The 27,549-nt window shown below is 39.6% G+C and overlaps 1 protein-coding gene across 11 annotated transcripts in view; it reads left to right on the top strand.

Moving 5' to 3' along the window:
• Positions 1-27,549, top strand: part of ramp1 (receptor activity modifying protein 1) — a 43,107-nt gene that overhangs the window by 10,389 nt on the left and 5,169 nt on the right. For 2 of the 11 annotated variants that reach the window (XR_011037633.1, XR_011037629.1), the window contains exons 2-4: positions 12,034-12,172; positions 23,903-24,196; positions 24,804-27,124. Coding sequence is in view for 1 of the 11 variants with exons in the window: in XM_068328397.1 (XP_068184498.1) it covers positions 12,034-12,172; positions 23,903-24,158 (395 nt within the window). In the remaining 10 variants the exon portion in view is untranslated. Of the gene's footprint in view, positions 1-12,033; positions 12,173-23,902; positions 24,679-24,803; positions 27,198-27,549 lie in introns of those variants that run through there. The other 9 variants (XR_011037631.1, XR_011037637.1, XR_011037636.1 and 6 more) reach the window with 9 other exon arrangements.

Genomic DNA, 27,549 nt, shown 5'->3' with positions numbered 1-27,549 from the left:
TTTTTTTTATAGAAACCAAATTCTAGTTTTAAGCGACATCTGATGTTACAGCAAAAAACAGTAGCTGCTTCTTGAACAGTATTGTTTTCAATTCTCTTCTTAGGATGCAGAAGATGGAGTTAGATGGAGGCATTTGATTCGCTGTGGTGACCCCTGAAGGGAAAAGGAGTGTGCAAGAGTGGGGCAGAGTGTCTCTGTAGGAGGGGTGGGTGCTGTGTGTGACTGGACAATCACAGAATGTGAAGACAGTCAGTTCTGAGGATTTTCTTTCAGCTATGCCGGCTGGGATAGGCTCCAGCTCCCTGTGACCTGTGTAAGCGGATGAAGTGGTCAGGAAAATGAATGAATGAACGAGCACGAGTATCGACCAGTTTTACTCGTAGCATGCTCATACCGGATACTCGTCTGAAACGAGTCTCAACCCTAGTTATCACCATGCCTGTGAAAAAGAGGCAAAAGTTGGAGAAAACCCAAGTGACAATGAATGGTTTCCTAAATAAAAAAACAAAAGTTAATAACAAAAAAGAGACAAATATTACTGTGGACAGTATGGAAGAAGATGCAGAAGAAGCCAAGCAAAAACCAGCAAAAATCCGAACATTTGTACCGCAATGGAGGTGATTTTTTTCCATGGGTGAGGCATGGCTAAATGTCAGCACCCAAGACAAAATGCAGCTTACAAAAAATATGTGTGGAGAAGGCTCTGTCAGCTTGGAGCAGTGTCCACAGGAGAATATTTGAATTAAAGGTAAAGAAAACTATTGAGTGAAAAGCAAAATGAAAAAAACAACAACTGTATTGCATCTTTCTTTATTGCTTAAACTGTTTTTTTAAGAACGACTACCCAGGTTTCAGCAATTCGATAACAATTATATATAATTATCTTGTTTTTTTCTTTTTACTGACACAGTTGTGACGTCGTTATTGATAAAAATTTTTAAAATTAACAGCTTGTTTAGTTTTTATAGTATACTATTGGAAAAAACCAATCCTTGCATATGGCTTCTACTATATATTCTGTCATTTCTTTTGGGTTGCATAAACATCAAGTTGGGATGCACAAATTTTAGTTGAAGCACATCCCAGGGATGCACTACTTTCTTGAGGTAAAATGAACTCTGGGTGCTGAGTGGTTTTCCTTAGCCTCATTTAGTAATGTTTGTCTTTCATCTCCAACTCACACTGTAAGCACATGAGGAAAGTACCTATCCATTATCACCATGGAGTAATAAACTTGTGTCAGTTATTCCTTTTTGCTTTGAGTTCAATGCAAGATTTTCTTGTACCTGTTTGAGTCACAGGAGTCCTTAAAGGACTAGTGGTGAGTCTTGATGGAAGCCTGTTACGTCATCTTTGAGGACATTTCCTTCTCTCTCCATTGGTCTGACCGTATCTGATTTAACTTGAAAAGAAAGCACTTTTCCTATTTCTCTTCTCATCTCAATCTCTCAATAAATCATAAGGAAATGTTGCTGAGATAATGAAGATGCTTTATGCCTCTATCTTCATTACTACTGCTGATGTTTTTCTTTTTTGTTTGCTGAGAAACATCTTTGTTTTTTCACCAGTGAACATCACATGAGTACAGTAACTAAACAGTCGTCTGTCTTTAACTCTTCATCTGTTTAATTATATCTCAACTGGAACATGTTAAAGTTTAATTAACCCTTTCATCTGTGTGAAACTGGAAGCCAATTGGCCACACACCAGCAGGTGGCAGGTGTAATCTGAACGTCTGATGTAAAATTTATAGCTTGAACTCAGTAAGTGATGAAGTCCTAAACACTTGGTGAAGATAAAGACAGGCTAATGATAGGAAACCAATAAGTGATGTCGCTTGTGGCGTTCCAACTGGAGTCACGAGGGAGTTATTTCAGCTATACCTGACAGCTCTTCGCTTCAGCTGTTATGCACGATACCTATTAACGCCATGCCAGCATCAGAGCATCATGCTGATTTCTGACTTCACACCTCACAGCCGTATTCAAGTGAATTCATTTTTTCTGTTTTTATGTCGTACGGCCCTTTCAGTAAAGTGGAGTGGTGCATTGCTTTGACTGGACTTAAATGATGCTGTATTGACACTCAGCTCTCTGTCTTTGTCTCATCCTGGAAGAGGCAGAGATGTGTTTAGAATAGAATAGAATGCCTTTTAATGTCAGTATACACAAGTGTAAAAGGACATTCTTTTTTTATGACAATGACTGCCTCTTTGCTGGTTTAGAAGAGCTGCTGGCGTCCAGTGTGGTATGATGGGATCGCAAAACAGAGAGGGAAGAGACCAACTATCACTTTCCATTTAGTGTTTTCACTGAGAAATTAAAAGCTTGGAGTGTTTTTTGAAGCCCGATGTCACCAGTAGCTCAAAAACCAATCTGTCAAACTTACTACAACTAAGATTACTACTTAGAATCTTTAACTATGCAGGAGTTAACTCTCCACCTCCTTTGTGTGTCTGGGTGTCCGTTGCCAAACCAAATACTTGACCTGGACAACAAAAATCAGAGGATTTATGCATCAATTTGATTTTAGGGCAGAAGAGAAGAAGAGAACACTGAGCTGGGAGGTTTTTGTTGTTGTCTCACGTCAATGTTATCTACAGTCACGTGTGTCCACGTCTCTGCAGGTAACCCAAAGCTCACAGTTGGAGAGGTCATATTACAACCATAAATCACAAAGTTGTTTATTAAATTTGCAAAATAATCATTTTGAAAGAATAACTTGGAGGGAAAAAAATAAAAGGGTGTCAGGATTTATTGGACTAATACAGTGTGCTCTGGTGCATTCGCGCATCAACGCTCGTGACTTCACCTCATTGCGGATTTTTGGCAGGCAGTCATGTGATACTGTACGCGCAGTCTATTGGCTAACGACATCCGGAAGTGCGCTCTGTTCCTTGAGTCTCGGATTTTCGTGAGACACAAAAGTGTTTTAATACAGTTGATAAGAGTGTGGGATAAGGTAATACGGAAAGAAGGTGGTTTAATATCAGTATGGGGAGGGTCATAAACATTTAAATTATCGTAAATAATAAGATAAAGTTCATCACTCTATCATGTAATTCGTTAATGGCGTATGGTTCCTGGAACGCATTAATCGAGAGTAACGGGGGCTGCACTGTATATCACCCTTCTGGCAGAAAACTATATCTAAAACATTTATCAGAAAAGCAAGCTAAAATCATACTAATACACATGCATGACCACACACATTCACACTCATCCTGTTTACCAGCAAATAAGTCCTCCACTGCATCACTGGAGTAAATGGGTTGAGTGGTTTTGTTCAGAACATCCAGCCCTCCAGACTCCCCCCTCCCCCCACTTCACTCCCCCTTGAACATAACATTTAAAGAGTCCATGTCCATGTTTCCATCAGCTGCTTTAGCTCTTTAATCCCAATCGCTGCTGCGGCTCAGAGGATGCTGCTTGACCCCAAAGGATGCAAAAGCTCAATGACCTCCAGGAGAGTTATTTCCTCAACCGTGTTTATTTGTCAACAGGATTACACAAAAACAACAAGGACAGAAATTTCTGTAACATTTTGTGGAATGTTGGAGGAAAAGCTCAAATTAATTACAGGCTAATGAACTCCAAACTGGGCTCATCAATTTATAGATTTCTCCGATGGCACCTCGATCATAATATGCAGGATGTATGAGTGTGTTTAGGATGGAACACACTCATTTCATTCCCTATCTCTCTCAGTCTAAATGATCCTGACAGGTCTGTAGCCTTTCTCCAACTCAGTGGTCTTAACATCCCTTTTTTCAGCTCTCATCAGCCCTGCCATCAGTCTATGAATCAATGTTCCTCTGCCTGTGTGCTTGTTCCCCCTCATCATCATTGTGTTCATGCAGCACATGGCCTTAAGCTCCTCACCACAGCCCTCCTGATGGGTTGTGTCACTGGTCTCAGTCTCTCTCCATCCAGGGACACTGAACTGCATCGATGCGTTGCCAATTGAAGACAATCAAACCAACAGCAATTGAGCGACCTCAAAAATTTGTCAGTGTTCAGGGACAGATTTGTAAGCAAAGCAGAGAACGTCCTTGAGCGGAGAACCCTCTGCTGTCTGTTCGGATGGAGGACACTCAAGGGAGCCTCGCTGCTCGCTGGGATCCGTCCACACAGCTGCTCTTTGACCCCAGATATCGATCATCGCTCCAGAGCTTCCTGGCTTCCTCTCGCTTCCTTCCCCCAGATCAGTGTTGATAGTTTGTCGTTTATGAACTTCTGCAAACTTTCTCTCATTGTGGAGCCTTTTTATATGGTAGTTTCATTTTCTGAAGCAGTACATTACTGAGATGCGTGAGATGTTTTGGAACTGCTTCTCTCTGAATGGTCACTTATATTCACTTTGGTTTTGTCACATCAGTTTAAAGCTTCATTTACAGAGTTTACATGTAACTTCCTGAACATGTGAAAGTTTGTAGTGAGGAACGCTGAAAAAGAAAAACGTGTTATGTTTCTACAAAATAGCTACTGAGACATTTCAATATGGATCCGCCGGCACCGCCGTCCAGACATTAGATGAATGTTGCTGGACGAAACACAAAGCATCAGATTTCTCAACGGGGCGTCGTGCCAAACAAAAGCCGGCAGTACTTAACAGCATTGATGTTCCAAATCTCCAGAGCTCTGCCGTAGAGATGAGCGCCAGTCTCTGAAAAAGTCCCTCATTTGATGTTTTATTCTGGTGGGCAGAACACGTCTGGCGAATATCTTGCAGTGTGTAGGTGTTCAATGGGGTTTTTGCGGTTACGGTGACCATGAAGGCCACATGAGTCACCTGGTTTGTATACTCATCACTCTGTTCAGTTAACCTTCGCAATGAAAGCGTCTGTAGTTGTTGTGTAACTCAATAACTCCGCAAAACGGGTTGAGTGATTGGTTTTGTTTGTTCGTGTGTGAACAAGGTTACACAAAAACTTTACAGGTTTTAATGACACTTATTCGGAGCATGTGACTCATGGTGCAGAACAATCCTGCTTCAGATTTTTTTTTAACATACTTTTTTGGAATGTGCAGGTAGTTGGGGTTGAGTCCAACAAGTAGAACTAGAACCAAGGCAGTCACAGTTTCTTTTTATCTACTTAATGAGGCCTTTCACCGACCTGCGCTGATTTCTCTGTCTTTTCATTTCTCTGATCTGATGTCTTTTTACATGAAAACTTTTGATTTGTACCAAAACTCGTTGTTTATTTTCCTCTTTCTTTTTGTTGCAAGTTTTTTTTTATTTCATCCTACACCTCAGTAACTCCTACATAGACTCTAGGTGGAGAAATGTTATCAGTGCTTTATGCATCGCAGGACTCCACCTGAATACAAATAAGAAAATGCAATGTCACATTTAACACGGACATGGTTCGCCAGAGAGAAAAATGTCTTCTCTGTGCCGTATGAAAATTTCTGCATTTGTTAACTTTCATTAGCCCTCTAGGCTGTGAATATAATGTGTGGCAAAAGGTCTTATGGTTCCTTTTTATACACACTTAATTCACAGTGATTATTCAGCGAATTAATAATTGTGAGAAACAGGTGTGCCGTTTGTGTATTATTTCTACCAAATAGATAAATTCAACATTACACATCTAACAAATGTATTATTTACAGCTTACTGCAGTAGACAGTAAAAAAAAAAAAAAAGCCATGCGTAAAATTAGGCAACATCTATTTGTAACAAATTTATTTAGAGAAGGTGACCAGAAGTCTAGATGCGTGGATTTGAATTTGTTTTTTCATTTTTATAGCATTCACAGATTTTCAGTCTGAAGTGACAACAGTGGCGCTTTGATTTTATTTTTGATCGATGACTCAAGGGCTTTTGGTCACACATGAATAAAAGGTATTGTGCAGTGGGACACAATATCTGATTGCCTATGTAGCGCCCCTCTAGTGTGGTTTCTCTATTAGCGAGAGGTGGCTAACCTGTGTTCTTTATTTAATATGGGTTTCTATAGTATATTTGTTAGGCTTCGCTTAATTTTAACCCTTAATCTTAACTTTAATGTAATTATTTGATTTAAACTTAAATTGATACCTCGATCAAGAAACACAACTGTTTTATAGAAATAAGAATATTTACTTAAGGTAGAAAATCATATACTTCAATATCAAACAACAAAAAGCACAGCTCAATAGGCAATATATAATCACATTAACAAAATAAGGGCCCAATATAACAAAACAAAACAGCATTAAAGGCAGTTCAAGTTCAATCAAATAATGCAACCGTTGCAGGCCCGAACGTCGCTTGTGTACGGTGTAGCCTCAAACAAATGGCTGCTTCACCCTTCAGGTAAAAGAAAATGAAAAAGAGAAAGAGGTACCTTCCTTTAGAGTTGGGTTTCTCTGAGGCACAGGGTCCCAGACAGAAGCAGAGGGAACAATGGTGGCCGATGTAAGGGAAGTGATGGTGGCAGGTGTGGTGAAGACGGTGGTGGCAGGTGTAGAGAAGGCGATGGTGACAGGTGTGGTCCTTCTACACAGACTTTGCTCCTCAAGGTGGCTAGTTGCTAGCTTGCTCACAAAGTCTGTGTGTCTGCATCTGTTGCTGAGCTAGCAACTAAGTTCACGGGTTTCAGTTTCGGCGTAAAGTAATCCACTCACGCTTATAAAACTTGTCCACGTTTGTCTTCTTTCAAGGGTTCGGGTTGAACTCATGCATTAAATAACTTTTACAAACAAAACCTCCTCACTCCCACTAGTCACTCACCACACACCAACACCCCAAGCACATACCAATCACACACTGATCATACACACCTGGTCGCGCGTTTCTCCCCTCATTAAATTGGCATTCCCTCACTCGCTCGCCCCCGTGTCCTTTGACCCAGGATGTAATGCGGTCGTTCCCCAAAACTCAAATATAACAAATACATATTTAAAACATCAACACATATTTCACATAAGCAGAGTAGTTAACAAATGAACATAACATTTCTCTTCACATAAAGAATGTTTTTAACTTTTAATATTATATTTATATTTATTAATATTTTAACCTTTTTACCCTTAAATATTATTATATTTATAGTTATTAACTGATATGGATTATCTAACTTATTTAATTCAGGAATTAATTGAAATAGATAAATTTTAACAGGGTTACACCTACATTATATAATAAGAAAAGAGGTGGCAGTCTTTACAAAGCACAAAGCTCTTGAGCAGATTGGATGCATCCAAGATGTAATAAACGTTTTCCTCTTTCCATGTGTGACATATTCCGATAAACAGGCTGTGAAAGTGGTAAAGGTCAAATTTTCTTATTTCAGTGAGACGGTTAGTTATTTTTTGACTTTTCAAATACTAATGTCTCATTAATTAATAAAGAAAATGAAAAATATACATGTGAGTGATTTCTCAAACATTTTCACACTGCTCTGTCTCTATCGCTCTCTCTGCACTAACCCGCCGAGTTAATCACAAATGGCACTTCAGCGACTCTGGCATCGACGCTGACCCGTCTTCCATCAGTGCCTGCTCTTCAAACGGCCTGGGGAGCATGAAGGAACGTGCCTCAGCCTGCAAAACAGTAGATGCTCTCTTTATTCAGAGGCAGCAAGCAGCTTCCCATCTCTTGAGAGCTTGTTGACCTGGGAGGGACTCACAACCTGTCCACTAACCACCACCCCGAAGTCAGGCAGGAGGAGTCAACTGGGTGTCAGATGATAGACCTCTAGGGGCCCTCAGATGAATCTAAGGGTTCCTAGAAGCTCTTCCCACCAGAGCGTTTGTGAAGTGGCATGAGTTCACCTTTTCTCCCCATCTAGGGAACCCATCCTTTCCCATCTGTAACTTGGAACAAAGATCCAGACTAAATCCTGTCATCCTCCTCCTACATCTGTGGTGTGGGGATGCAGGTCATTCACCATCCCTACATCTGCCCTTCTTTCATGGCAGATGGAGGTTAGGACATGCAGCACAAACAAGGTTCTGGGTCTGATGTCTCAGAGGGAGGCCAGAGGCCGGAGTCTGAAGTCAGGTTTCAACCAAAGGGCACCTTGGCTCCATAACAAAGCAGTTCCTGCAGAGCCTGGGTCCCCTGATCTTCCATGGCATGGCTACATCCCTGGCAGAACACGGTGCTCTCTCTTTTACCCTCCCTCTTTCGTTCTCACGGTCTTAACCGTTCCTGTTTTCTCCAGCCTTCTTTTAATTCTCGTGATTAATGATGGCATTTGCTCTTCGTTTTCCCAGGCTCGGATGTATTCGTGCACTTGATGATGATAAGATGGCAAAGTCTTTGAGATCAGTACAACACACAGACGTGATAGAGGCTACAAGGGAGGGTCAGCCTGCCCATCAGGGTCTCTCGCTTTGTTTTTTTTAATTTTTTTTACCAGCATCAGTGGTTTAGCTTTAAGACCCATAGCACAGCGGCATCAAAAGTTTACTTCATTAACCCAAAGAAAGTTTGGCCTGAAGCAAAGATGGTATAAAGTAAGGCAGGATATTGATTTTTTACATCAAACAAAACTGGCATTAAACTTTTAAACATGTTGTACACTTAATAAAAGAAATAGGAGGGAAGGACAAGAGTAGTGTGTAAATGTGGCAGTGACTAATTTTGGAAATTTTAATATGTTTCACTGAATAAATGAGGAGTATGCCCTGACCTTCTGGTTGATCGGCTAGAAAGACTAAGATGAAAAATTAAAATCTGTGAGTATAACATCAAATAAAATGAAACGGAACTATGTGGGTTTAAAAAAAATTTTTTTTAAAAATCAGCACGAAACCTGTGTAACTTTAAAGAATTTAAATTGAACTGTCAAAAATGTGGGATTAGAAATAGAAGTCTGTCCTCTAGTGCTCTATGACTGGAGATGGTTCAAGACTAAGAAGTACTTAAATGTCAAGGGAATGGGTGTTCATGCGTTAGCCTGGGTGATAGTGCAGCAGTGGTGAAAAATAAACCAGATAAAAGGCCAAAGATCACGATAGCTTTCTCCCTGAATTATCACTGAAAATATGACTGAGAAGGATGTCGGTTTATTTGCTTTAGTCGTCGTCTTTGACAGAAAGTGACTTCTTGTCCTTGTATTGTCTGGATCAGTTTGGAAATGGAAATACAAACCAAATGAGTGGAAACCAGTTGATAAGAATTCAGTTTCAGTCATTTATCACAATAGTCATTATTTAAGCCACACTTTGACGTACGTCACAAGAGATTAGAAGCAACTCAGGGCTGTGCTACAAAGTTTATCTATAATTTATCTACTTGCTGCAGTTCAAAAATGGTCCGAGTGCCCCCAGCCTGTTCCATCAAGCCATCAACATGCAGTACTTTATAATCTGCATCTTTCTCCCAAGAGCTTCCTTCGCTGCCAAACGATGCTTTGTACGGTGGTGGACTGCTGCAGAGGAACACTTTAGCAATTCATGAGAAGCATGTCGGACTTAACCGAATAACTCAAGACACACAGCAGCTACTTTCACAGATCATAATCCGTACTTTGTTGATGGATTGGGATAAATTCATTTGTGCGTAATTCTAGCTGTGTCTGTAAATTTCATATTTTGTCCAGAAGAGCCAAAAAAGAAGACTGCTATGGATAGAATATTTTATTAAGCTGCTTTAGAAAAGGTTCCTTAAACAGTTTTAAACAAGATCTTTCACAGCTATCCAAAAGACAACCTTTTTTAAAACATACAAAACTTTTGAAAGTACTTTTATAAGTTTTGTATTTTGATATTTGCATTTAGTAATTGAGTCAGTGTGCAGGGAATCAAAGAAAGATTCAATACCACTAAGGTGAAAAGTGCTGTGAGGTGTCATCCATCTCATCTATATACAGCCCATCATTTCATCCAATTTGAATCTTGTCATCGTTGCACGTCCACTGCATCCCTCCCTCTGCACCCAGTTTCAATATGCATTTAGCACCTGAATCTTTCATCTGTGTTCCATCTTGGCCTATTTGCTCTCACTTACATAAAGTCCCTGAGTCACAGCTTGAGCTCTTAAACCTTGTGCTACTCCATGTTTATTTCAGAACATGTTTTCATGCCTTACATCAGATGCTTTTGCTTGGGGAAAAAGAAAAATCCTCTAAGGTATGGGCTTTTATGTGTTCCAGGGGGCAGTGTGTCACTGCAAATTAAACATCTGTCTTTTTTTTTTTTTTCTGACATGCTTTTTCTTTCTGTCATCAAAAAGTAATGAAAACCAAACAGAGAAATCTTTAAGTAATTAGATTTCTATGCGGAGAGATCAAATCATTCTCTTCACGTGTCTTATGCAACATGGATGATGCAAGTAAACATACTTGAAAAGACACACGGTCCCCTGAAGCAGCTCGAATAGCTTCCAGAGAAATAGAGAGAGAGAGAGAGCAGTGCATTCTGGTAAATCCCCACAGAAGAGAGAGAGGAGGCAGCATGTGCCAGGTCAAAGGTCACCCACTGTTTACTTACTGGAATGTCATCAGCTTCAATATCACAGGGTTCTTGTATGTAATATGACCAGACACTTTAACATAAGAGCATGTTTGTATGGACAAAAGCAGCCTTAATGTACAGGTCGAGTCAGGTTAAGTCAAGTTAATGTAATTCAGCATTACATGCAGCGTCTCAGTGGGTGTCCGAAAATATCTGTGGGCTCATGTGAAGTCGTCTCCTTCCATCCAGTAGAAGGATTTAAAAAAACTGTGAGTGATATTTTAAGAGTGGGATTGTAAAAGATTCCTGTTATTGTTACAGCATAACAGAAGATAAAAGCTAACCAAAGACTGGATGATGTTGTCGTCTAGAAAATATTAATTCTAGTAGTTTTACTGACTCACATCATTTATGAAGGAAATTTTTTATGAGTGCAGGACCTGTTTTAAAAGATTATGAACCTTTTTTTAACCTGAAGATCGTTGGTTTTTGTTTGGGCGCAGTAGTTTTTAGTCGTAGTCACGGACAAACTTTGGCTAGGCGAGAAAGGCCGAACAAAAAAAATTCAGCAGATTGTTTCGCATCAGGTTCAACAAACTTTTACACACAAATAAAAACTTGTTATAAATATTACATACGGTTTCTCTAAATATAATTTGTACACTTGTCTGCGTGTCACTGGAATTAGCTTCAAACATGTCAACATAAAATATGTTTAAAAAAACAAAACAAAATTGCTGCTCGGATCACACAAAGAGACACTGTTTACTTCAGAAATTGAAATAAACTGGAGGCGAATGTTTCCAGTACGTTGTTTGGCTTGTTTATTTGTTTCTAAACAGCATGACACAAAACCAAGCAGGATTTGTTTGTTGCGAAACCGTAATCCAGGGGTTTCTTGTAAGGGCCACATAACTTTTCCCTTCTCTGATCGGGGGGGCCGGGGTCGGTTTGTAACAGAAAAACTGTGACGATCGCGGAGGTGCCTAAATGTACACATTTATTGCCTTCTAGAACCAAATATTAATAAGTCTTTCTGGTTGTTAATTTCATTTTGGAGAGCAGCAGTCAAAGGAGACTGTCGGGCTTGAATGCGTCTTTCAGCATCACAGTTCTGGAACTCGGCCGACTCAAAGTGACCAGAAGGCTGGGCATCAGAGAATATGATTGACAGCACCTTTGGTTCTACACTAAAGCAGATAGCTTGGCTTATTTTAGCATAAAATATGTTCCATATGTAAAAAACAACAACAAGCTTCTGGTCTCAACAAGCCTTTTCCTGATGTTTACTATTTATTCAGAGGGAATAAATCATCAGCTGATGTCACAATTCTAAGAAATGTTCCCTCAGATTCAGACGTTCTGTTCCATCACCTCCATGAAGCATCACATTCTCATTCCTTCGCATCCTTTCTTCTCTGCATTAAATTAATTTGACCCGACTCCTTCATTAGGACATGAAGTCCCAGACAGAATAACTCTGAAGTATCATTTTTGACTTGTGAATCCATCTCACCCTCGTTACTGTGAACGTTCCCACTCATGACATCATTCTGTGCGTCTTGTTTTGGGATCATGTGAGGTAATATATATATATATATATATCTACTCCATTGTCTAAACAAACACGTGTCTCTTTCTCCAGCAGTGTTTCACTGTGCGTCGGCGCTGGGATGTGGGCCCCACTATGAATTAGCCATCGAAGAGTTCTGCCTGGCCAAATTCAGGCTGGACATGCAGGAGCTGGACCAGAGACAGTGGTGCAGCTGGGAGGACACAGTCGAGTGAGTGGAACGCACACACAAAAATGAATAGAGACACGTCCGAGTGTGAACACAAATGGTTTTACTGTTGCAAATAGCCAATAATTCCCTGTTTAAATTTGTATAACGCTCTGAATCAGCGGTTTCATCCTGTGTGTTGGTTTTAATGCAGGAAACTAAACACCTGAATGTGATTATAATGAGTTCCACGGCACAGCGGTCACCACACAAATAATACCGTCATTCATCAGTGCTGATCCGGTGTAAGAAGCATTGTCATTAAAATAATGTCAAGTTGTTAATTTATGGCTGGAGGTCTATACAGTCATCCAACGGTTTGGTCACTGTCCAAAAGCTGATCAGACGCAGCCTGAGAGACAAAAGAGGGAGAGAGTGAGGCGACGAGAGACGAATCAGTACAAAGAACAAAAGATGTACGCTTTTGGCATCAACAGAGCGTTTTTGTGTCTGTGCAAATATTGTCTTTGCCCCCCCCCCCCCCCCCCCGCAAAAACAAAAAATATCTGCAGCCACAGGTATTCAGAATTGTTCATTTGATTAGAGAGCTGGTTATTGGCATCACAGCAGCTAAGTAATAACATAACTGCCTCCCCCCCACCCCAACTTGATAATCACACTGCTGTGAGGTCAAACAATGAAATCCCTATGCTGAACTATCCGGGTGTACTGTATTACCATGCTGTGTCGCTGAGAAACAACAGAGAGCGCGTAACCCCCCCCCCATCATCATCATCATCATCATCATCATCAGCAGCAGCCTTGGTAGTCCAACATAATGAAGCGAGTCTTGGGTGATTTTCACCCGGAGCAGCGTGGGCTCTGATCCACGGGGAGTAACAGCTGTGTTCCTCAGCCACATTCGTTCAGCTTCGGGCGTGAGCCGGCTATTTATGGTGGGTTAATCTAGCGAAGCAGCAGCATGTGTTGGCCTACATGACACCTTTAATAGTGAGTCAACCCATACCACACACCAACTAGTCAAAATATATGATTGCTAAAAAGTCGATAAAATTGTCGACACCCTGGAGATTTAAATAAATGATGAGTGTGAAACAGATGAGTTAGCTGCTTCAAAAGTTCCCAAATAAAGTAGGTCATTAATTTGAAGTTGTTAAAGTGAAATGCAAGGTGTTTTTTTTTTCCCAGCAGCTTAAAATTGAGCTACTTTACTTGGATATTTTGGAGCTATTGGTTTCCTGACTGTTTTATTATTCATCTTGTTGCTGTTTAGTTTTCTCTCTTTGTTTTTAACAAAGAGGTTGTCTTTTCAACCCTGTCCGCTTGTTTGTTTGTGTTTTGGTTGGCTTGAATGCTTGCAAAAATTACTGCAAGAAAATCAGATTAATTTCCAGCTCAAATCCACATAAAAGCCAGTGTAATTTTTTTTTCTTCTGTTTTGGTTCTTTCCTTACACTTTGCATTATCATACAAAGACTACTTAATAGATTTCCAAGAATTTCCAGGAATGGGTCATCAGTGTCCGCCTTCTATTTACATAACATTCTGCTGAATATAAATGATGGTGTAATGCAAGCAGTGAAGCGCCTTAACTTTATATATATTTCTCTTTTGAACTTAAAAATCAACTCTCTTCAAATATGTTAATAAAAAAAAAACTTTAATGATTGCTGTGATCTGGGAATTTTAAACAGTATGATTGCAACAAAGTCTGCTAGGGTAAGGATCAGACAAACAAACACACTCATGCCACTTTATTTGGGCATAGCAGTGAGATTCAGTCGTTTTCATGGTCATGACAGTTGGGTTAGAGCAGTGACCTTTTACAGCAAAAAGCTTTTTTAACTCCACTTTGGCTCTCAGGGTGAGCTCTTCTACTGGAAGAGTTAATGCCCTTTAATAAACATACACTAACATTACATTTTAGTTCAAACACAGACGTATGGACACTGGGTTGATGGTGAGGGAGCTGGTATCTGCAGAGGGAAGTAAGCGGTGCCAGGTCCTAACGGGTGATTGGATGTTACTAGTCATGTGATTCAGCTGATTTTTTTTTCTCCATTGGATTCGTCCATGCACATTGTTGTTCATATGTTATGTAAATCTATGGAAATCCTGGTCTGCCAGAAGGTTGGAGAATCACATACACAAACATAAAATGCAAAAAGCAGCAGTCATAACATTGGTTTACTTGAGCTGTGGTGAAACTGCTGCTCTGTTTAACAAATGTTGTTCCATATGCAGAATGCATGACTTAAAATCCCGAGTCAAATATTAGCATAAACATCCCGATTTGTGTTCAAATGTTTATTAATGAATCAATATGTATGATTACCTCTACTGGGTGACACACATGACCTCATCACCTGTGAGAGGCTTTTTGAAGACCTTTACTTAAAGTATAAAATACAGGAACATTTATTTATATTTACAAAACGGTAGAAGGGAAGGGGGATCATATCTATATTCAATATTCTGACCACCGTCTCCGGGAACAGGGTCTGGCTGTGCCGCCGTTCATCTGTTCACTCTGTGATCTTTGATTGTCACATCATTGTGAAGGGGGTTCAGCTGGGACAGTTGTAGGGCTTGCTGATGAACCTGCCGGTTGCATGTTTAGATGCTAACTACGTGTATTTGTACAATGATTGATTTTGGTGTGACTGTCTGGTAATGCAGATCAGACGCAGATATAAAGAGGAATACATCCTGCTTCAGGCTGACATTATAATATATCACAGTAGGTTTAGTTTGAAAGTTTTCCTTCACACAGCATTAAAAAGTCTGAATTTTAAAAACCCATTTGACACATTACAGGTCACGGAAACCGAGTAAAATGCTGTCGGAGGAGCGCACACCTCTGCAAGCAAATTTGCAAGTCCTACTGTGGCAACAACATGACCCACACTATAGGTTGGCTTGATGGTGATGATTCTCATGTAGCCCCACCCTGAAAGAACTACTGGAGAAGGATAGGTATTAGCATCTACATCCATACCATCTTCCAGTTAAACCTCATAATCCAATAATAATCCCCTAATTTTAGCAGTCCATCAGTTTTATGAATATTTAGCATCCAATCCAGTAGAGTTTTAAGAGATTATTCATGTTAAGTAGGAAAATGTTCTCAACTTTTGCACAACAACTGTACCTTGAGTTAGTAGTGAAACACAGCACACATTTCATCTGCTACTGACTATCACTACTTTTAACATATCTTACCATGAGACATTATATCACAGGTCACCATTTGTTTTGGGGGGGGTTTTGTGTGTGTTTTTACCACTATCTGTTTCATGGAAATTGGATTTGATATAAATTGAAATATGACTGAAGGAGTGATGAGATAATAACGGCTAAAGATAAAAATCTGGATTGATAAAGGATGTGGTTTTCAGCCATCATGTCCAATTACTCGGCGCCAGGAGCATCACTGAACAAAAAGGAAGCAAGCGTTTAATTGCTTCATGCCGATGGGTACGACTGCGATCATTAAACGGGACATCTCAGTTCCCGGTTCTGCAGCCATCACAATAGAAAACAACCCACGGGGAATGAATATGTGCTTTAATCCAGTGACCACAGTAATTATATTAAAAAAAACAACCCTCAATCATAGCGGTTTACTCTAATAGGAACATCATTAGAGCAGAGCATCATTAGCCACTCTTTGGTACAACCAACAATGTCAAAACTCATTTAATCTGTTTAAAAGGGCCGTTAGAGTTAAAGTAGAGATTCTGTTTTAGTCTTTAAGCTTCTTAATGAGTGACTGTTTGATTGTCAGCGGAACACGAAGTAGTGTCACGGACAATGTAGCGTGAGTTGTAGTCAGCATAAACATTACACGATCAATAGTGTTTTTAATGCATATTGGTTTTTCTAAGAAGCTCTAAGTATGACATGGACAATGGATCTGATTTACTTTAAATTCAGTTTTGGGCAATTATTAGACAAGGATGTGTAATAAGAAGTAGTCGCCTCCAGGACTTTAATCCACCATCTGCCTTTAGCAAACCCACGACAACCATGTCACCGCATGGTTCAACGTTATCCTGAGCATGCTCGCTGTTTTACACCAAAATCTACACTTGTTAGCATGTAAATGTTAATTAATAGTATATTGCACATACTTACATTTGCTAAGATGGTTAACTTTGGTTAACTGAGCACTGGCATATATGCTGAAGATATGATCTGTAATTATTCTCTTTACTGGTGTTAAATTTTTTAGGATTTAAAATTTTGCAAACACAAGTGTTAAAATATTGCACTACAAGAATACGTGTGAATAATCTCCCAGTAACAAACTATATGATACTATGATATACCATTGCTTCAAAAATTTTGTTAGGAAAAAAAATGGTCTCCGACATCTTTGTGAAACATTTCTTTCTTTGTGAAACAGCAGATCTTTGCTGTGGTTTTTAGTATGCATGAGGTCCATTGGGTACGTTCGCTCTTCAGTCAATCCATCCGCCAACCTCAGTAACACTCGAGCCCGTCGGCTGTATCTGTTCATTCATCTGCTCTGCCTGTTGGCTTTGGCGTTATTACTATGTTCAGAGTGGCTGTGCTTCAACACCAAAACACACACACAACTCCTCTAGCACAATGCATATTTTAAAAACACTGCAAAAACAGCCTTATTTAATTTTAGTCTTGGCATTTACCATATACACAAACCAGACTCAAAATCTCCAAGGACAGGGACATGAAAAGATTTGCCCAAAAAAGCTTCCCCCCCCCCATCTGCTTATAATTCAATGTAGCTTAGGGTAAGCCTTTATTCTTCTCACAGATGATGCGATTTACACACGCAGTGCTAACATTCACAAGACGAGCTTCATGATGTTTGTGGTGAACTTGCGGCAACACAACGCACAGTTTTCGCTATAAACACAAAGACCAATGTGATTTTGATTACAGAGATCTAGTGTTCTTGCTTTTGCTCTTGTCTTTGTTCTGTAATAAGATTTAAGAATTCTTTTTCACGGTGGATCATGTTTAGATATCAACGCGTCACAGCTACAGGACTGGGGCGATTGAAGGAAGTGTAGATAGGGAGGATACTTTCTCCTAATCCGGTCCTGAACCTGTTTTCTGATTGGGACTGATTTAGATAATCAGACAAAGTGTGGCTCAGGTCAGTTAGGTCTAGAACTACTTTCGCCGCCCGTCCTTCTGGTTCTGTGCAGTGCCGCCAGCAGAGACTCCTCTGTAAAAGTCTCTGTTTAAAAATAGCTGGATTTCTTAGTCGTTTGCATGAGCTTTCTCTTCTGTGTGATTGTTGGAGAGTCTCCGGTTAGCCAGTCATGCATGCCTGTCAGCCGTCTGTAATAATTTAAAAACCCTTTTGTGACTGCGCTCTCATCGGGTTACATGCAAAGCCTGGGCAAGAAAAAAATCCAGTGAGCTCAGTAGTGTGGAAAACTCATTGGCATACCCTTTCTGGAGACCTCTGATTAAACAGCAGATTGGTCGATTATTGTAAACAGTTTCTGTATGTTTAAATGACCCTAATGACTAAAAAGCATCCGTAATTGCCTGGATTACTGCACGCAATGCACATTAAATAGCATTAAGCAGTGTGAATATTTGCCTCAGTTAATATCTCCTTCCACATCCATACCCCTGCTTCCACATCCATACCCACATCCATACCTCTGCTTCTGAACAGGAGAAACAAATTAAATTATTTTACTTTTCCTTCTTTGCTGCACAGTTCAATTCTTTGCAGTTTTCTCTTTCCTATATCATAAGTTTTCATTTAATCTTTGTTGGGAACACAAGCTTTGATTTAGAAGTGAATGTTTCTGTCCTTGGAGAACAGGTGACTGGTAGGGATTTTCCTGCTGATCTGAACCTTTGCATCGGTACCTTGACTGTGAAAACTCACAGGTCCAACCAGTAGCGTCACTAGGATTCATTTTAGCAGGAAAGGAAAATAGGTTAAGTCGGACTACTTTCTTCTCTTCATTGCAAATCATTCCCCCAGGATTTTCTGTCTCTGTACAGTAAGAGTCAATTTTTCTTTGTGTTTTTAGGAGCAATACAAGATTTTTGCTTCCAAGCTTAGATTCAGCTTTGCCTTAAAATAGAACTAAATAAAGAATATTGATATTAAAATAAAAAAAGGACAGTTATTGTAATGTTAAATAAAAACCCTTAAATAGACAAATTTTCAGTTTTTAGATGCCCCTTACTCACTAGTCTTCAGTTATGATGCTTCTGGGAAATATAGGGAATTAGAAATGCAATGCTGATTGGTGGAAAAAGACTGCAGCACCTGAGTGAGCTTGGTTCCAGGTCCTGGAGGGATTTTTTTCAGCATGGACAGAACAAACTTATGCACTCATTTGCATTTAAATATAAATATGAACAGTAGAATGGATGAATATGTACAGCCCAGAATCACACACATACACCACACGCATTTCAAACACAAGCAGTGAGAAAATATCATCGTGACATTGACTGATTGGACGCAGTGAGAAAAGTCTTGTAGCAATTGTGTCTTGATATTAGTTGTGTGTTCTGCTCAGAGACTCTCTCTCTCTCTGACCCAACGAACCGAACCAGCTCGTCTCTCCACAACCTGGTAGAAACTTCATGCAAATCTGTGGATAACCTTTGCAGTTAAAAATGCCACACAGAGGGTTTCACAACATAAATCAAGAGAGTTAAATTATGGATTTATGCCTTTTTAAGGGTTTTAAACTTTGAAAAGTTTATAATATTGAGATTTTTAAGTAAGAAACATAAAAAATGGAGCTTAAATATTTGAAAAGAAAGTCCCCAGAGGAGAGAGAATGGAACTTTTATGTTCTCAGATATTTTTCCACAGCTCTGAAGGAGCTATCAGGAGGACTGGTGCTTTGCTTCCAGCACTGTGCTACGTTCCATTTTCAGTCCGGGATGGCAGATGAAGAGGTGCTGACTCCTGTAAACAGTCAGACTCCTGTGTGGGCTGACAGGTTGTGACTGACAGTCAGAAGATCAGAGCTGGGTTTGAACAAATGCAAGGGGAGATCTAAAAAGGTCTGATTTTAACATTGGTGGTTCTGTAAGTGGATGTTAACAGTAAAGATCATTCCTATCTCTCTGACTATCTGTCTGTTCAGTCTGTCTAGTTTATCTTTCCAGTCTATCTATTCTATTCAGTTTATCTTGTACAGTATGTCTAGTCTATCTATTCTGTCTAGTTTATGTATCTATTCCATCTAGTGTATTTAGTCTATCTATTCTATCTAGTGTATTTTATGTAGTCTATATATCTCTCCCATCTATTTTATTTGCTTTGTCTATTCTATCTAGTCCATTTATTAGATCTATCTAGTCTATCTTTCCTGTCTAGTTTATTCTACGTCGTCTGTCTATTCTATCTCATCTAACTAGTTTGTCTAGTCTATCTAGTTTACCTAGTCTGTCTGCTCTGTCTAGTCTATCTGTACTAGCTGATTCCAGGGACTGTTTTGGGGGAACAAAATATACTTTTTTTCCCCAACATCTGAATCATCAAGAATAATTGTCTGCATTGTCCAGGTGTGTGTGTGTGTGTGTGTGTGTGTGTGTGTGTGTGTGTGTGTGTGTGTGTGTGTGTGTGTGTGTGTGTGTGTGTGTGTGTGCATGCGCGTGTGAGTGAGCATGCAAAAATGATCAAATATTTGTTTGAAGGATGAACACACACACACACACACACACACACACACACACACACACACACACACACACACACACACACACACACACACACACACACTGGCACTAACTTGTGATGTTCAATCCCAGTAGAGGAGCAGAGATGCAGGAGGTTATCAGAATAACAAAGCTGAGAGAAGCTTCAGCTCGACGCCCTCTGCAGTGACATTTTGAGGTGTTTTCTGACACGGAGATCTCTGACTTTTTCCTGTCATGTGATGTCTCAAAGCAGACATGACAGAAAGAATAAAAGCAAGTGAACAGGAGCTTTTCTAATGAGGCTGATCTTAAGGTGAAAACACAGCATTCACTATTGCAGAGCAGGAGATCAGATCTTAATGACTGACTCGTAGTACCACTCAATAGAAATGGACATAACACACATCATCCAGGTGCATTGAACCATTTTCCTCATTGGAATATATCAAAAACATCATTCTGATGATAACACCCTTCTTGGTACAGCGTTTTCCCGTCAGAACAGAAAATAGAACACCAGAGTGTTACAGATGAATCCAATTACCAAGGAGCAAAAGTGCTGCATTAACAAGGTGGTTGCTTTTGTGAGGTGCATTGCAGTGATGTTCCGTTTGTGTGTGGATCTGTTACAGAGCCCAGCGCGGTGTACAGCCGACAGATAAACTCATTCATTTTGCACCAGTATAGAGTTTTGTGAAGGAAACTTAATGCCGGTTTCTGTTGAATTTATTGTTCAAGCAGACAGTGAGCAGGATCTTATGCTTGTGAATTATTCCTTTGAAAAGAATAAAGGTAGAAAACTTTTACAACCACAACTTGATCTGCACCAAAACTCTTTCCTTCTCCACACACTGGTCACAAAAAGCACACCCCTCTCAGCAGAGGCTGTGTGTATTGTTCAAGTATCTGCAGGTAGATGGGAGACGTCATGTTGTATTTCTGCCATTAACTGGACAGCATGCTAAGTCGGTGCTCGATATGTCACCCCATTAGTCTGGCGTCATATCCGTCCAACATGCTCAGATCTATGGCCGTCTGAAAGTGGAATAATCAAACAGTCTGGAGTCATTTCTCAATTCACAGGAGCACCTTTTCTCTGTCTTGGTTTTATCTATTCTTCATCTGGGTTTTATTTATTCACAGCGGGTTCTTCAGGCGACAGATCAAACTACCGAGAGCGGCACGATGCAGTCTAATGAAGCTGCCTCTGTCCTTCATCTTCTACATTTGAGATATTTCTATTTAAATAAATATGGTCAATTAGGCATCTGTCCTTCTGTTTCTGCATCTGGTTTTACTTTTCTCTTATTTTGAGGATAACATTTCCCAAATGTTAAACGTTCTACGTGAGGATGCCGAGTGTATGTTTTATCATCACCATCACAGCAGAGAATTACCTCCTTATTGTATATCTACATATTTTCATATGTATAGAAATAAGTTGGGGTTAAGTTTACTTTTAACTTTATTGATTTTATTTTATTCAAAATGTAATCTCTTTACATCCATTGTGACATGCAGAAGATATGAGAGGTAGTTTGTGTAGAATGTGGAGAAAACGTTTAAAGGATCGCAAAAACACTTAAGGTTTGTTAAATATTTATTTCCTGTATGAAAGATATTCCTCCTTCCCACCATTGCGTGCATTTTCAGTAGCTCGAAAGTGATTTTTAAAGCGGTGCCGGAATATGAAGTTCCATTAGTTTAAGAAAGAATAAACATTGCATGAAGCTGTACCACTTCTTTGTGCAAATAATGTCAGATATATGTAAGCTCTCCTCTGTCTCTCTCCTCTGTCTCAAGGTTTGAGTTGAGACAATTCAGGCACTAACATTAAACTTAATCATATTAAACTAAAGTATTACTCCTCCAGATGACTGAGGCAACTAACTGTAACTAAAGTTGATGTAAAACAATAATAGTAGTATAGAAAAGGTGGACAATATGGCATCCTGTATCACTGTTCTAATCCACCCGAAGACTTTCTGCATGGAGCAAAATGATGATTGAAATTCCCCCGTAGGTGTGAATGTGAGCAGAAATGTTTGTCTTTTTATGTGACTCTCACAGAGAAAATAAGCGATATAACATATAATAATCTTCCTGACACGCATGCCGCCAAAGCGTGTCTTCAACACCAGCCAGCATGAAGGAATAAGATGGAAATTGAATTTATGCACACTCCCCACCAGTTTGATGTATAATTACCGTTACTGACCACATGGGTAGATTCACTGGATTTAATAACACTGGATGATCAAAAAAGAAACGGACACACACTGTCATATGCATGAGAGTCCACAAGCTGTCAGGTTTAATTTGATGCTGGTCATGGATATAGAAGGTGAGCAATTACACTGACCTTCTCTTGATGCTACGACTTCATTGAATGCGTGTTTCTTTCAAACCTCTGTTCTCATTAGACCAGACCAGGAATTACTCTCCTTCTGTTAGTGAAGATTCAAGGATAAAACAGAGGAAGAACGTAACACACAACCAGGCAGAAGCCGCCACGTTGCTCTGCCGTGCTGGCCTCATGTCAAGCAGCTTTGAGCTGATTGCATCCAAAAAATTATACACAAAAAAAGAACATCATAGAGGGCTACATTATCACAAGCTGTTGGAATTTTAGAATTACAATAGGCAGCAGACAAACACGCCCTGATGACTCCTCTGTGGCGGACACAAAGAATTTCCATGAAAATCATGAGGTCTAAATAAACAACAAGGTGAATTTCATAAGGAGTAATAGAGAGTAGAGTAGTGTGGTCAGTACCATTTGGAATATGTTGTCTCTGTAATTCTGTGTTCAGACATTTCAGAATGTATGAAAGTAAAGTTGAAAACCCGTTCTGAGATTCTGAAATATGCAGAAAATGGGCAAACACCAAATATGGTCGGATGGACAAATCTGTAAATGGGAATGCTGGTGGGTGATCCCGGAAACAAGAAGCATTACCAGAGCATTCACCGTGACTCACTCTATGACTGATTGACCTATCCAAAAATGTTGATTAAAAGTATGATGCAATATTATGTGAAGTAATGGAAACGATTCGTTTTTACCCTTTTACCCTGCTTATTCATACAGGGCATAAAGGAGATTTTAAATCCTTGTTAAATAAAGTTTGAAAATATTAGTATATTCCTTTACCCATGTATAAATAAATATATATTCTGATTGAGATATGGTTACGCAACTCTTGCAAATATTTTGACTACAGCCACATGGCCACATGTAGCCTATCCTTAATTTGTGCGGCGTTTTCCGAGTGCTCAGTCCTAATCATGGGTCATTACCTCAATTATGGCTTTGTGAGCTCCCAGGTTTGTCTCACCATGGAGGAAACACACATACACACACACAGGGCCAAACAATAGACAGTGAGCGTCTCCTCCTCACTCTTCATTTCTACTGGATCTCTAACGGTGAAGGACAAGTGTTTTGTACCCGAGCCATCTGGACCATCTGGTAGCCGAGTCACACGTCTTATTCTACCTCACAACCTCTGCACCCTTGTGTTTTAAATCAGACAGGAAGTAAGCTTGTTTTGTAACGATTGACATGAATATTTAAAATCAAACAGTTCTAATTTTAAGAGATTCATTACGAAGCAGGAATTGTTGGCTAGCATTAATACGTCTGATGTGTTATTTTGATGGGGGGCATAAAGAAAACAGCGGATCCGTTAGTTTACCTGAATCTACTTCTTAAAATGACAGTTGCGTTTTTTTTAGAATGAGTAGCCGTTATTGTGTCACGGACAAAATGGTTAGATTACAAACTGTGTGTGTTTCAATGTACAAAAAAAGTAGACACACCATCGTGTGATGGAGTTTTTCTTACAAACATGTCCAGTAACCCCCCCATTGGGTTTCAGGAAAACCCCTTGAAGCAAACAAACAGTGGTAATGACATGCTACTTTTTTTCTGTCTCTGAAATTAAGAATCCATTGTTCCAAAACACACTAAGAATCTCATTCGTGTACCAGAGGCAGTCGCTAAGGGGAAGTGGGGCGTTAGCAATCAATCATGTGATTCTTTTGTTCACGTAAGTGCTAATCCTTCTCTCTCGTGTCAACTTCATGCAGACTCTATGGCGAGCTGACAAACTGCACGTACCTGGTGGCGCTGAAGATGGAGTGCTTCTGGCCCAACAGGCTGGTGGATGAATTCTTCATCCGGGTGCACAAACACTACTTCCACGACTGCTCGCTGTCTGGGCGCCTCCTAAGGGACCCGCCCAACCGCATCCTGGGCCCCTTCATTGTGGTGCCCATCCTGGTTACCCTCCTGATGACGGCTCTGGTGGTGTGGAGGAGCAAACGCAGTGAGGGGATTGTGTAATGAAAGAGTGGCGGGAGTGGCAAGACTCAGTACGAGAGGTACTTTAAAAGACCCGAGGCTGCCTCAGCTTCATCATCACAGAAACCCTCTTCAGTGTTTGGGTCTTCATTTGCTCTGGGGTGTTTGTTTTTTTTTAAAATGAATTTAAACCACAATCCTACTTCAGTGCTTGACTGCACATCATTGTAAAGCCTTTGTACCTCCAAAAACTACTACTACACCAACAGACTATCATGGATCGCCCTGATAGTGAATGGAGGGAGGATACTGTAAATAATAAATGAATCATAAACGTTCGGATATGGTGATATTTATGTGCACATGCAAGAAATGAGAACCTATTTTCAAAGACCATTGAATGAGTTACTATTTTTAACAGCAACACAGGAATGCAATGAGGTGCAGGGGAGCTGTTTGCCATGAAGGACAAGTTTTCTCACCAATGTGAGGGAAGATGTGTGTATACATGCACTAACTGTAAATATACACAATAGATATGATATGAGACTATACTCTATGTCAGTGGATTGTCTTTTAACACAATAAAATGTTGTAACTACATTTTCTTCAGATGCCTGACTCATATTCACACCATCCCACCACAGTGAAAATATATAGGTTCATGTTATTTATTTTTTTCCCCAGCTCGTTTGAGGCTCTGAGGTCCTTGATGAGTCTTTCCTCCCAATGGGTAATTTACTACTTTTCATATGCCTGGGAAAAATCCAGAAGGATTACAGGAGATAATGATGTTGAAGAGGAAAAGAAAAAGCACAACACATGGGACTGAAAGAAGACAAAAACCAAAGTGGACTGACACCACGCAAGAGTTGAGGCTCCAATTTAAATGGGGTTTAATGTTCTGTGATTTCCACTTTCCATCACCAAGGAAACTAAAGCGGAATCCAGCAGACACACAGGTGGAAACAGTGAAACCCAACATTCTGAGGCAACAGAGATTTAACTTAAAATTCTCTGTTTTCCTTCCTGATATTCATGCTGCTTAATAGTTATATTCAATACCATCAATTATAATATTGAAAGAAGCTAATTGAGGAGATTCAGTAGAAATATCAGAACAAAGAGTTGGAAATACAGAGAAGGAGAAAAAAATCACAATGCAACGTATTATCCAAGATGCTTCTTAGCTGAACGTTGCCAGAGCCTGAAGCAAAGTTTGTGTATCGTGGACCTTGGGTTTGTATTGATTCCTATTTTCCCAGTATGATAGCGTGTGCTGTGTGAACTGTTTCCTCATTGATATTTTTGAATGCTCTCTTTCCTTTATAGATTCATTGACCCATACCCCGTGTGTCAGCAAAACACACTTTTAAAACCCACCCACACTTCCGCAGGATGATCTTACTTTGTACAAGTGCCAAAAGCCCTTGGAAACGAAAAAGAAAAAAAAGAAAGTGTTTGCTATGATCTGAATATTCTGTTATGTTGACTTGAATGTTAAAATCTATGATCATGAATAAAAGTAAAATAAATGTCTAATTCATCCATCTGATACAAGTAAAGATAGAAAGATCTGTTTTGTCAGGAGTTGGAAGAAACACAACAGGCTTTAGGATACTGTGTTAAATATAAATGATTAGTGTGTTAATATGTGTCCAAAATTACACACTGGGTTCAAACCTTTGTTGTTTGCTTGAGCATGAAACATCAGAAAAGTTTGTGTCCTCAGAAATTTAAACTGTTAGATTGTGCAAGAAGTTCAGGTTTTATCAATGTCCTCTTTTCACACTGAAGTGATCGATGTGATGAGTGAAGGATGAACGCAGCATGATTCCTCTCTGTCAATGGCTGTCAGGGTATGACTCTGCAAATAACTAACTGCAAAGGTAAGTGAACTAAATCTGAGTGCCACTTCTTTTTCTTCTTCTTTGCTTCTTTATAGATGGAAGTCATTTGAGACCATTCCAAGTCAAATCAGGTCAGTGGAGCTCCTTACAAGCCAAGTTTCAGTTCATCTGAGACCAATCAGAATCAAATCATTACAGACAAATATGGAAGTTTGATCTGTACACAAAAGTCTATAAAAAGTAATTTCCTTGCAAGCAATAAACAAATATGTTTTCAATCAAATTTCATATTCATTATGCATTTAAGTTAGAATAATGACCCCCATTCTACAGATGTTGGAATAAAAAAAAGAAGAAGGTTTTTTCCACCGCTTTTGAGTTTTCTGAACCTTCCTCGCCTGTATTTAAAATCATTATTTTATTACAAATAGCGTAGGGAACTATAAATACCCTTTGTTGTATTCTTCTGCAGTGTAATGTCTTTTCTTTTCTCTTGAATTATGAAAGAGATTTGCTGTCAGTCACAAACCTTTCCACCCACGGTGACTCTTCTCATTACACATTTTACTGTTCCTGGTGAATTATCTATAAAGGTGAGACGCAACCTCAGGGGATTCTGATGCTGAAGTCTCTGCAAGAACAGCAGATATACTGTATAGTGACCATAGAAACGGTCCCGAATACAGTTCATTACTGCATAATGACCAAGAACAGTAGGTGGTTTTAGGACAGAAAGGTTGGGCTTGAATTTGCAAAAAGGCCTCCAAGAGTATTAGTCAAAAGTATAATTAAGTTAATACACAAATATCATCTTAAGTGCTCCTCCAGTTCCATCTGTGTTCCATTGCCCCACACAATAACTTCCGAGCTGTTGCAGTAACTCCTGTCTATTAATCCTACTGAATGCTTATTCAAAATATTTATATTATTACCGTATACAATATTTATATAATGTGTTGCACATATATTGTTGCGGCCAGACCCGTTATCTTCCTGTTTTTCTAAGCCTCTTTTCTCAGGTCCTGACTTCAGAAGCACTTAGAGCAACAGGAAAGCGCCTGGCCAGCTCCACCTGTTAAACATCACCTGAGTAACGCCATGATGAGCAACTAGCAGCATCAGGAGGGTCGGAGGCTAGGGGGCATAGCGACGCAGTGGGTAGGGTTAGCACAAAACATCTTCAGGAAGATGAATGAATGAATGAACTGTGAACACACTCACTCTGCTTCAGGTTGGTGAATATAAATTTGATAAAATAAAGCAGGGAACAAATATCAATATGAAATCAATATATTACTGTAATCTTGGCTTTGTATACTCTGAAACTTAGTTGAGGCGATAAAGGTGACTAACACATTATAAGTGGATTGAACAGATTAGATGATGAAATCTGATAGGAATGAGGACAATACATTTATTATTATTATTATTTATTATTATTATTTATTTATTTATTCCTTCAGCAATGCCTATAAGTTTAAAACTTCAGGCTTCATAGGCCTAGAATGAAATAAATGTATTGATGTCTCACTCAGAATCTAGTGTTCCATCTCTTCTAGTGGCTGATGTCTGTGTTTGAGCAT

This window comes from Antennarius striatus, chromosome 12 (assembly GCF_040054535.1).
Source record: "Antennarius striatus isolate MH-2024 chromosome 12, ASM4005453v1, whole genome shotgun sequence".
NCBI lineage: Eukaryota > Metazoa > Chordata > Actinopteri > Lophiiformes > Antennariidae > Antennarius > Antennarius striatus.
Note: the sequence above shows the minus strand (reverse complement) of the source record. Positions and strands in the feature narration are given on the sequence as shown.